Here is a 12,859-nt window from a genome sequence, read left to right as displayed (position 1 = left end):
GAGTCAGGTTTCAAACTGAACACTTGAGACTTCCCAAGGCCATGTCTTTATTCTGTATACCATGATGGATACTTTCAAAAAGCTCATGGAGCAGGAGAGGCAGAGATAATGCACACAAATAACGTAATTAACCATTCAGGGAAGCTGCCTTATGAATAATGATACCAAGTATCAAATAGAGTTGCAAAGAATGAATCCATCCCTGTGTGTAACCTGTCCAGGGAGATATCCCAAAATTCTGAACACCTGATTATGTAGAGGGAAGTTCTGTCCATGGATAAATCCTGCTCCGCTGGAATGACTCAGAACTTAACCTGTCTTGGTTTGGGGTCAAAATATGTATTCAGCCTTTTCACTGAAAAAGAAATCAATGGGGCTCTTATTTCAGTCTCACTTTTATGCATTATGAAACTTCAGGGAAATTGAATGTATCAGTAGATCTCAGGGGCTTGGGACCAGCTCCTCCCTGAAGGAATTCAATGTTTCCCTCCTCCGAGGGAATGAGAGGTGTGCTCAACCAAAACCCAGAGGCTCCAACCAGAAATGAAGTTTCCATTGGTTTCCGCCAGGTTGTTCTCAGAACAGTTAACATTTCATAATGGGCTTAAAATAATAGAAATGAAGGGAAATGTGCAAATGAGGACATATTAACAGGACTAGGCGGAGGCCTGACGCATTGTCTACATGGAAAACAAGGCTCATACGTCTTACCCTAATGAGTCCTTTTTTTATTTCTCTGCTGTGCCTTACTCTCCTTTCTCAAGGCTTCAGAGCCTCCAAAGCCCCTCTCTTCCTCTCTTCTATTTGGGCCTACTCACAGGACATCTATCAGATCTTATGTGCAGATGTAGGAGGAGGTATTCCTTCTTGGAGGTCAATAGTGCTTTAAAATCTTCTCTCTCTTTAGGGACCCAAAGATACGTATCTCCTGTGAAATGTTGTAATGTGGTAACCCCAAATCTGAGAGGGCTTTTGGATAATGTTCTTTATCTGTTCCAAAGAAGTCACCCAGAGGTCCAGCAGGGAAAGACAGTTTATTAGAATTTACGTGAGCATCGATGGTGGCCATCCGGTGAAAGAATCCACAACTCTGGACAATACAGTAAGCAGTTTGATAATCCAGCAAGTTAATTATTCAAATTGGCATGGTGGTTCATGCCTGTAATTCCAGCACTTTGGGAGGCAGAGGTGAGAGAGTTGCCTGAGCTCAGGGGTTCAAGACCGGCCTGGGCAACTTGGCAAGACCTCATCTCTACAATAAATAAAAAAATTAGTCAGGCATGGTAGTGCATGCCTATAATTCCAGCTATTTGGAAGGCTGAGGCGGAAGGATTGCCTGAGCCCAGCACGTCTAGGCTGCATTGGCTGTGAGTGTGCCACTGCACTCCAGCCTGGGCGATAGAGTGAGACTCCAACTCAAAAAAAAAAATTTACTCAAATTGCTACATGATGTTAACAATTACATTGATTAAGGGTGCCAACTACATTGTTCTCAGTGCTGCTCAATCACCTGCAGCCCATGACTCATTACTGGGGAATATGCACATCCTTCAGAGAGTAGCCTTGCCAGGAGGTTGTTCTGGGGGGGGGGAAGGATAGGGGCGAAATTGTCTGTTCAGAAAATTACTTCACAAACGTTCTAAAGGCATTTTCCAGGACCCTGTCAAAGTCCCTAAAGTCACTTCAGGGCAGGCTGTCACCTACCAGTCTGGTCACTCTCCTTGAGGGAGACGCAGTGTGGTGAGGACAGGTGTTGGATCAGGAAGATGAGAGTGGACAGGTGGGTTACAGGAGAAAGACTTGACTTCAGAAATATTTTACCTGGTTGGGCTTGGTGGCTCAACCTGTAATCCCAGCACTTTGGGAGGACGAAGCAAGAGGATTGCCTGAGTCTGCGGGTTCGAGACCACCTCCGGCAACTTGGTGAGACCTATCTCTACAATAAATCATAAAACTAGCTGGGTGTGGTAGCACACGCCTGTCGTTCCGGTTACTTGGAAGGCTGAGGTGGAAGGATCGTTGGAGCCCAGCAGGTTGATGCTGGGGTGGCTGTGAGCTGTACTCCAGCCTGGGCAACGGAGTGAGACTTCAACTCAAAAAAAAAAAAAGAAATGTTTTACTTACTTACATTTCTTTGCCTCCTATGGAAAATAATAATAGTATACTTTTTCTGGATGTAGTTTTTCCACTGAAAATCACAATGTAAATTTTTTTCAATTCTTAATGGAATCTGATAAAGGTTCTTTGATGTTAAAGTTCCTATTTATTATAAAGTAACTGATTATTATAAGGTAACATAAAATAACTTATATTTCAAACAGCTTCACAGCTTTTGCTTCAAGCATTCAGCTGTTTATAAAACTAAGTAATGCTGGAAGCTTTATCCTGAAATAGCACGCTAATTATCATTTAAATGGCATGGCAAGAAGTGGTGGCAGCATTTTTTATAGCTTTCAGTTTAACCTAGGAGGCAGTTATCTTTCTTTCTGTTACCAATTCTCTTCTTTGGCCTCATAATAAAGCCACCCTAATCCTTCCTCTCTCCCAGAGGCTCCTGCTCTGGAAGAGTCTCCACCAACTCTTCATATCTCACCTGTCTCTTCACTGGAGGCCTTTAGCCCTCGACCCTCTCATTCTTCATTCTCCCTATTTTCTCACACTTTCCATCACTGATCAATGTAGATGATAGCCAGTCTCCCTTTTCTAGAAGCATGGTTCTTTAAGGATGGTTTGCAGAGCCCTGGAGTCTCTAAGACCTTTTCCAGGGAATCCATAATGTCAAAACTCTTTTCATAATCATACAAAGAAGCTACATTCCTTTTTCACTGTGCTGACATGTGCACTGATGGTGTGAAGGTGGTGGCAGGTAAAGCTGCTGTCGTAAACTAAAAGTGTAATTTGGTATAGTCCCACTTGTTTATTTTTGCTTTTGTTGCCTGTTGTTTTGGCATATTAAAATAACAACAACAAAAACTTTACTACTGGATGTGGTGGCTCATGACTATAACCCAACATTTTGGGAGGTGAGGCAGGAGGATTGTTTGAGCCCAGGAGTTTAAGACCAGCCTGGGCATTAGTGAGATCTCATCTCTACAAAACAACAATAGTCAGGTGTGGTAGCATGCCTGTGGTCTCAGCTATTCATGAAGCTGAGGCTAAAGAATTGCTTGAGTCCAGGAGTTTGAGGCTGTGATGAGCTGTGATCGTGCTACTATACTCTAGCCTGGGTGACAGTGAGACCCTGACTCAAAAACAGAAACACAAAAGTTTGCTATGGAGCTATTACCCTGTGCTTCTAGAAGTTTTATGGTTTCGGGTATCTATCGAAGAGACTATCCCTTTCGCATTATGTATTCTTGGCACTTTTTTTGAGGATTAGTTGATCATATATGCATGTGTTTATTCCTAGGATCTCTGTTTTGCTCCATTGACCTATATGTTTTTATGCTAATACCAACCTGTTTTGATTACTACAGCTTTGTCATATAATTTGAAATCAGGAAATGTGATACTTCTAGCTTTATTCCTTTCTCAAGATCATTTTAGATATTTGGAGTGTCTTGAGGTTTCATACAAATTTTAATATTGTTCTATTTTTGTGAAAAATGGCATTGGAATTTTGATAGGGATTGTATTTAATCTGTAGATTGCATTGGCTAGTAGGGACATTGTGAGACTATTGAGTCTTCTGATCCATGAACATAGGATATCTTCCCTTTTTTTTTTTTCTTTTAGTCTTCTTCATTTCTTGCACCAGTGTTTTATAGTTTTCAGAGTACAGATGTTTCATCTCTTTGATAAAACTTATTTCTAAAGTGTTTTATTCTTTTTTATTTTATTGTGAATGAAATTGTTTTCTTAATTTCTTTTCCAGATAGTCCATTAGTATATGGAAATGCAACTGACTTTTGTATGCTGATTTTGAATCCAGCAACTTTACTAATTTATTATTTTAAATTTTTTTGGGACTGGGTGCAGTGTCTCATGCCTGTAATTCCACACCTTGGGAGACATAGGAGAGAGGACTTTCTGAGCCCAGGGGTTTGTGACCAGCCTGGGCAATTTGGTGAGACCTCATCTCTACAATAAATTAAAAAATTAGCAAGGTGTGGTGATAGTCCCAGCTACTCAGGAGACTGAGGCATAAGGATCACCTGAGCCCATAAGGTTGAGGCTATGGTACCGTGTTCATGTGACTGCACTCCAGCCTGGTGACAGAGTGAGACTGATAAAAAAAAAAAGTTTTCTGGTAGAATCCTTAGTTTTCTATATATAATATCATGTCACCTGCACACAAAGACAATTTCACTTCTTCCTTTCCAATTTCTTTCTTTTTCTCACCTAATTGCTCTTGCTAGGATTTCTGGTACCGTCTTCTTAATAGAAACGGAAAGAGTGGATATTCTTTCCTTGTTCTGGGTTTTAGAAAAGGATTTAGGCTTTTCATCACTTAGTATAATATTAACTGTGGGCTTTTCATAAATGGCTTTTATTGTGTTGAGGTAAGCTCCTATGACTAGTTTTTTACAGTTTTTAGTCATGAAAGGGTGATGAATTTTGTTAAATATTTTTCCTGCCTCTATTGAGGTGACCATGACATTTTTATCCTTTATTCTGTTAGGGTGTTGTATCACAACTATTGGTTTGCATATGTTGAACTATCCTTACATCCCAGGGATAAGTCCTATTTGATCATAGTGTATAATCCTTTTCATGTACTGTTAAATTTGGTTTACTAGTATTTTGTTAAGGATTTTGGTAACTCTTTTCGTCAGGGATGTTGGCTTGTAATTTTCTTTTCTTAAATAGTATCCTTATCTGTTTATGGTATCAGGGTAATGCTGGCCACATAAAATTCTTTTTTCTCTGTCTTTAGTTTTTGACAGTTTTGAATATAATGTACGTTGGCAGTCTTTTTTGGGTTGAACCTGATTGCAGACCTTTGAGCTACATGTACCTGGATATCCATAATCTCTCTCACATTTGGGGAGCTTTCAGCCATTTTATACTTTAAGTAAGCTTTTTTGCCCCCTTTCTTCTTTCTCTTCTCCTTTATTATTTCTATAATGCAAATGCTAGCTCTCGATGTTTTTCTGTAAATCCCCCAGACTCTCTTCAATCCTTTTCATCCTTTTTCTCCTCTGACTGAATATCTTCAAATGATCTATCTTTGTGTTCACAGATTCTTTCTTCTGCTTGATCAATTTTGCTGTTGACTGTTGCATTTTTCCTTTCATCACTATATTCTCCAGCTGCAGAATCTGTTTGATTCTTTTTTATGATTTCTGTGTCTTTGTTGAACTTCTCATTTTGTTCATGCATTGTTTTGCTAATTTCATAGTGTTGTTTGTGTTCTCTTATAGCTTGCTAAATTTTCTTAGAAACAACTAATTTGAATTCCCTGTTAGGCAATTCATAGATCTCAATTTCTTTGGAGTATGCTACTGGAATATTCTTGTGTTCCTTGGTGGTATTATATTTCCTTAAATTTTTTGTTTACTTTGAAGTTGTTCATCTGTCTTTGCATTTGAAGAAGCAATCACCTTCTTCAGTCTTTACTGACTGGCTTGAGGAGAAAAATGCCTTCATCAATTAGTGTGGCTAGGAATTCTCAAGCTCTTTCAGATCTTTCCTATGGATTCACCGGCTCCCTTTAGTGGGGGAAAAGAGGTAGGATTCTTAAAATTATGTCTTTTCTTAGTCCCACAAAGCCAGGCCAGGTACTGACAGCTCCTGTTTGTTTTTCTTAGGGTGGTGCCCTTAAATACTCAAGTTTGTGTGCTTGTTCCAGTCCCACAGTTGAGCTGTCTGTATTTGATGCTTGCTGTTGCTGTCCAAGGGGTGTGCTCAGAGAGCCAGCTTGAGGGGTAGGGGGTGAAGAACAAAGAGTATTTAAGGTAGCCAAGGGCCATGTACAGAGTCAATTCATAAGGGATTCCTAATGGCCTGTGGGCAGTCTTCTTAATGGAGTCTGTGGAGCAGCTAGTAGGTTCCATGGTCTCTCATCCCTGTTCCCAGCCTTTACCAACACTCAGCCATGCCAGTCATCTCAGTATTGTGATTGGGGCAAGAGGTAGGCCTCTTGGGCAGCATCCTATACAGCTGAGCACTCACTATGCTATCACTTTCCCTCAGGAGAGAAATTGTGGGCTGAGGAGGTCTCTCTTGGCAGTAAGGTGTGCCACCTTCAAGGAGGGGTTATATAGATTAAAAATGTTCTTCTTACCTTCTTCAATGCATCTATTCCAAGATATTTTTGCTCCAACGGTGTGCTGGTACTTCTACATTGGATTTTCAGATTCCTACAAAAAAAACTGTTGTCTAAAGGTAGTTGTAAAAATCAATGCTTCTCTGAGAGGATGGTGGTATATAGCTGCTATTCTGCCATCTTGCTGACATCATTCTTAGAAGTTACATTTAAAGGAATAAAATTTAAATTAGCCAGGCATGGTGGCTTGTGTCTGTAGTCCCAGCTGCTCAGGAAGCAGAGGTGGAAGGACAGCTTGAGCCCAGGTCGAGGATGCAGTGAGCTGTGAACATGTCAGCCTAGGCAACAGAGTGAGACTCCAAATCAAAGACAAAAAGAAATAAAATATTTTAGTTTCTGTTTTAGCTCTTATCCTTGTGGTGGACCTTGTTTCCTTGCATTCCACAAACTGCTTTTCTCCCTTTTTGCTCATTCTGAAATCTTATAATCCCTTTACACTCCCCATGTGTCCCTAGGTATCAAAACTTAAAAAAGCTGGTCAGGCTTGGTGACTCAGCCCGTAGTCCCAGCACTTTGGGAGGCCAAGGCAAGTAGATTGCCTGAGCCCACGGGTTCAAGACCAGCCTAGGCAGCATGGTGAGACCTCATCTCTACAATAAAAATTTTTTTTAAAGCTATACAAAATTAACATAAAAAAATAAATTTATTTTTATTTTGAAATACTGAAGAACAAGCACACAGATAAATAGTACAAAGAGCAATAATTAGAACATGAGTAATGACTTAAGACACAGGCATTCTTCTGGCTATTGCATATAAATGTATTTTTACATACAAGCATTTTTATAGACATCTCTCTCTCCAACAGTCTCAAAGGATAAAAGCTATGTTTGTGACACTTATAAATGCAACAGCTTTAGAAAGCATCCATTTCCTTTCCCAAAATCATTTGATTAAAATTCACACTGGTGATGATTACCTACTCCATTTTCCAAAAATATGACATACAGTCATGTGTGCATAATGATGTTTCCATCAATGATGGACTGCATATATGACTGTGGTCCCATAGGATTATCATGGAGCTAAAAAATTGCTGTTATCTAGTGATGATGTAGCCATTGTTACATCAGAATACAACATATTACCTTTTTCATGTTTAGATACACACATATTTATTATTGTGTTGCACCTGCCTACAGTATTCAGTACAGTAACATGCTGTACAAGTCTGTAGTCTAAAGCAATAGCCTATACCATATAGCCTAAGGGTGTAGTCGACTATCCCACCTAGGTTTGTGTAAGTACATACTATCATGTTCTCACAATAATTAAATCACTTAACACATTTCTCAGAACGTAGACCTGTTACTAAGTGACATATGACTGTAGAATGACATTCTTGTTTGACATCATAAACAACTTTCAAAATACAGAAAAATTATCCATTCATTTTGCATTTTGTCTCATTATATTTTATCCCTTTTCTCTAATCAACAAGGAAATACACATATGACATATATGTATATGCTTTTCAAAAATAAAGTATTCTCATTTTATCTGAAATTTGTTCAAACCTCAGGAATTCAACAAGTACATGATTATTTTAAGTATATAATCATTTTAAACAGCACTGACAGTTAAAAAATAAAAACAGATTTCTGGGGGTGTATTTTTGGACATTTTTACACATAATGTAAATATCAAAGGAAGCTAATGATTGGGCATATTCTGCTTGACCTACCACCAACTGACTAAAAAGGCTAAATAGAGATTTAAAAGTCCTTTGTATCCACAAACAATCACAGTTGTTTATCCAATTGTCCAGGGAATTTTTCTCTAGCTAGATTTCAGTTTCTGTGATACAATGATTTGGTCTACAATGAAACAGTATTTAACATTTAAAAAAGATCTTGAGATGAAACTGGACATATTCATTTTATGCATTAGGAAAATGCTGCCCAGAAAGGTGAAATAACTTCTCTGGAGTTATCAGAACAGATAGAAACACATCCAGGATATGGACACAGAGTTCCTGATTCTTAGTTGAGTTCTTTAGGTAATACATTCTCCAGGGTCAGATTCTACATAATTTATAGTCATTTGATTAAAGAATGTTATAATTTAAATATAAATCAACATATATATTCTGCCTAAATCAAAACTGCTATTCACTTCAAGAGTATTCTTACTGATTGGCTTTTTTTGTATATATGGGCATAATGTAAATGTTATGATAAATGTCATGACTGCCATTACTGTAAAGATATTCCCTATGAGCTTAGAGAGTCGTAACATCAATAACATTTAAAGTCTCACTGTAAACATAACACAGTGGTAGGCACTGTGGAAATACATTTGGTCCTAGTCGCCTTACCCTGAGCATGTGAAAGAACAGACTGTTCCAACGGTGTAATGACTGCACATCCTATGTGGTGAAAAAGAGAGTCTACTACCCCAGCACACGGAAGGAGCATGCACTTGAGCAGAGCAGTCCTCAAAGGAGAATGGTCATAAAAATGAGACTGCAGAGTTAAAACAGTTAGCATGCAAGAGGCTTCCACTAAATGAGACACCCAGGCTATCTGCAGTAATTTAAGTTTTCCTTATCTCAGGAAATCTTCAAGGCAAAATATAAGATGTGACATAAGAAATTATGAAATATTCAGTAACATATATGATAAAGTTTTTGTACTAGAAAGTCATATATTGAAAAAAGAGATAAGAGTTTAAAAAAAAAGGTAATGGATACAAAACTATTATATTTCAAGTTGGAGTGGAAAAATATAGTGTTAGTATTTTTCCATGACAGAATGACAGCACAGAAAAGAACTCATGCTGGGTGTTGTGGCTCATGTCTGTAATTCCAGCACATTGGGAGATGGAGGCAAGAGGTCTACCTGAATCCAGGGGTTCGAGACCAGCCTGAGCTACTTGGTGAGTCCTTGTCTCTACAATAAAAAATTAAAAAAAAAAAACAAAATTAGCCAGGCATGGTGGCATGTACCTGTGGTTCCAGCTGCTCAGAAGGCTGAGGCAGAAGGATCACCTGAGCCCAGCAGGTTGAGGCTGCAGTGGCTGTGAGTGTGCCACTGCACTCTAGCCTGGGCGACAAGAGTGAGACTCTGACTGAAAAAAAAAAGAAAAGAAAGAACTCATGGTAATGGGCCATTACCTGAACTCCTTACTTTAACTAGAACATAATTCTGAGACCAAAATCATGAATAGAATCTGTATACAGAATAGTGTTTATGGTCACTGATAGTACCTGTTAAAAAGTACTCTATAATAAGAATATAAGAAATGGGAAAAATCTTAGAGGTCATCTGGTAGTCTGATCCCAGTACTGTCCTTTGGTGGGTTAGTATCATGTTGGTATATTATACTCATACTGAGGTGGCTTGGACAGTTGGTCAGCACAGTGGAAAGGCAGCCAATTAGAAATATATTGTACATTTGGTTCCACTGGATATTTTTATGTATAAATTGCATGCACTCTTACGTGGTTTATGGGACTGGATTCCCATATTATCATTTTAAAAAGTCTTCCAAGATTTCATTTTCTTCAAAAAAATAAAGCACCTACTTTTAAGAAGTAAATGTCAAGATGCTTACTTTCAGATACAATATAAGACTACCAATGGGACACAAATTAGATAAAGAGTAGTGTTAACATGATGTAAGCACAACTACTATAAGAAAAATATTCCTTAAAGTAACAAGAAAACAAAATAATAATTGTCTATTGAGAGTTCATATGGTAATTTTCAAGTAAGTGTTCATTCCCCACCACATATAAACCCAGCCTTACTGCTCATATGTCTTCCCAAGGACGATCATACTGTACCCCAGTTACCACAGGATAGTAACTTTTTCTTTCATCTCAAATTGCTGATTCTGACTGCTTGGACAACATAACAGTTTTTGGTTGTGGATCTGTGGGACTGTCAAATGGCACCTATAAAAATAATCAGAAGATTGAAAATGTATAGCACCTGGTATATGCCATCATAAACAGATAAAAAATTGACTCAGGGAAAAACATAGCTAACTAAATAAGATTGGTTTCACATTTATTCTATGTGCACTTTTTTCAACAGTATAATTGTAAAAATATTCTTTACTTACAGCTTTAACATCGACATTTGTAATTCCTGTATTTATGTTGTGTCTTCTCAGATCAGACTTGATTAATGCTGAAATAGAGGAACATAACGGAGTTACGTTTGTGAAGATATTTTTCTCTAAGCTGCTCAGTGTCTTTCTTGGTATTGTCAAATTTCATACACTATAGTAACATGATATTTAATACCACCTTCATAGCCTAAAAAAATCTTTCTAAATTGTTAAATCATTCATTACTGAACAAATACAGGATACTAGGAACCAAAGATACAAAAATGAAAAGCACAATTCTGAGACCAAATGAAAAGCATTTTCACTAAGGACTCTCCAGTCTAGGAAAACACTGACATGTAAAAAATTACAACACTGTACAGTTAACTTCAAAAATGCAGGTATATGCAAGGTATAGTGGGGGACTAGGAGAAAAAAATGTCTATGTCAGCCAAAGGAAATTAGGGAAGGCTTGCCAGTGGAGACATACTTGAAACTTGAAAAATGAGGAGGAACTTGTCAAACAGATAAGAGGAGGCATTCTAAGCAAAAAACAATATAAGCATACCTCAGAGATATTGTAGATTCAGCTACTGATAACCACAATAGAGTAAATACCACAATAAAGTAAGACACAATTTTTTTAGTTCGCCAGAAAAAGTTGTTTACTTCTAAAAAGTAAAAAAGTTATGTTTACACTATACTGTAGTCTATTAAGTATACAATAGCATTATGACTATTTATTTTCCTTTATTTTTTGAGTTGGGGTCTCACTCTGTTGCTCTGGGGCTGGAGTGCAGTGGCATGATCATGGCTCACCGCAGCCTCGGCCTCCTGGGCTCAGGTGATTCTTCCACTTCAGCCTCCTGAGTAACTGGGATTACAGGGGTGTGCACATCAGTCAATTTGATTTTTTTTTTTTTTTGGTAGAGACAAGGTCTCATTATATTGCCTAGGCTGGTCTTGAACTTCTGGGCCCAAGCACTCCTCCCACCTCAGCTTCCTAAAGTGCTGGGATTACAGGCGTGAACCACCACACTCAGCCTGCATTATGTCTTTAAAACAACAACAACAACAAAAAATGTGCATACCTTAATTTAAAAATACTTTATTGCTAAAAAATGCTAACAATCATCTGAGGCTTCAGCAAGTTGCAATCTTCTTGCCAGTGAGAGTCTTGCCTTGATGAAGATGGCTGCTGATTTATCAGGGCAGTAACTGCTGAAGGTGGGGGTGGCTGTGGCAATTTCTTACAATAAAACAATGATGAAGTTTGCCTCGTCGATTGACTCTTCATTTTATGAACGATTTCTCTTTGGCATGCAGTGCTGTTTGCATCCTATAGTAGATGGAGATGCACGGTTGAACTTCTTTCAAAATTAGAGTCAATCCTCTCAGATACTCCTACTGCCTTATCAACTAAGTTTATGTCACGTTCTAAATTCTTTGTTATCATTTCAACATCACGGCAGCTGCAACAAGAGTAGATTCCATCTCAGCTGCACACTTTCTTTTCTCATAAGCAACCCCTTATCCATTCAAGTCTTATTATGAGATTGCAGCAATTCAGTCATTTTGTCAGGCTCCACTTCTAATTCTAGTTCTCTTGTTATTTTACATCTGCAGTTACTTCCTAAACTGAAGTCTTGAACCCCTCAAAGTTATCCATGGGAGTTGGAATCAAGTTCTTCCAAAATCCTGTTACTATTGATAGTTTGGCCTCCCCATGAATACAGAATGTTCTTCATGGTATCTAAGATGGTGAATCCTTTCCAGAAGGTTTTCAATTTACTTTGTCCAAATCCAAGAGAGAAATCACTATCTATGGCAGCTCGTAGCTTTAGGAAATCTATTTATTTATCTATTTTTTTGAGTTGGGGGTCTCACTCCGTCGCCCAGGCTGGAGTGCAGTGGCATGCTCACAGCCAACCCAGCATCCACCTGCTGGGCTCCGGCGATCCTTCCATCTCAGCCTTCCAAGTAGCCGGAACTACAGGCGCGTGCTACCACACCCAGTTAATTTTTTGATTTATTATAAGGACAAGGTCTAACTATGTTGTCCAGGTTGGTCTCAAACCCACGGGTTCAGGCAATCCTCTCACCTCAGCCTCCCAAAGTGCTGGGATTATAGGCTTAAGCCACACTCTGCCTGGCCTGAAAATGTATTTCTTTAATAAGAAGACTTGGAAGTCAAAATTACTACTTGATCCATGGGCTACAGAAGGGATGTTGAAATGGAATGAAAACAACATTCACTTCCTTGTACATATTCATCAGAGCTCTTGGGCGGCCAGGTACACTGCCAGTGAGCACTCTTCTTCTGAAAGGAATCTTTTTTTCTGAGTAGGTGGTTCCAAAAGTGGGCTAAAAATATTCAGTAAACCATGCTATAAACAGATGTGCTGTCATGCAGTCTTTGTTGTTCCACTGATAGATCACAGGCAGAGTATACGAGCACAACTCTTAAGGGCTCTGGGATTTTCAGAATGGTCAAGGTACAATGGTTTCAACTTAGTCACCAACAAGAGAGTCAGC

General features: G+C 38.6%; 1 protein-coding gene across 1 annotated transcript in view; it reads right to left on the bottom strand.

Annotated features, from left to right (window-relative positions):
* Positions 1-9,969: 9,969 nt before the first annotated feature.
* FLVCR1 (feline leukemia virus subgroup C cellular receptor 1) overlaps positions 9,970-12,859 on the bottom strand; it is a 36,166-nt gene continuing 33,276 nt past the window's right edge. The window contains exons 11-12 of the mRNA XM_008055129.2: positions 10,337-10,404; positions 9,970-10,166 (exon numbers count right to left, since the gene is read on the bottom strand). Of these exons, the coding sequence (XP_008053320.2) occupies positions 10,092-10,166; positions 10,337-10,404 (143 nt within the window). The 3' untranslated portion in view covers positions 9,970-10,091. The remainder of the gene's footprint in view (positions 10,167-10,336; positions 10,405-12,859) is intronic.

This window comes from Carlito syrichta, unplaced genomic scaffold (assembly GCF_000164805.1).
Source record: "Carlito syrichta isolate Samal-C Ts95f unplaced genomic scaffold, Tarsius_syrichta-2.0.1 Scaffold80553, whole genome shotgun sequence".
NCBI classification, from domain to species: domain Eukaryota; kingdom Metazoa; phylum Chordata; class Mammalia; order Primates; family Tarsiidae; genus Carlito; species Carlito syrichta.
This window is presented reverse-complemented; position numbering and strand designations above follow the sequence as displayed.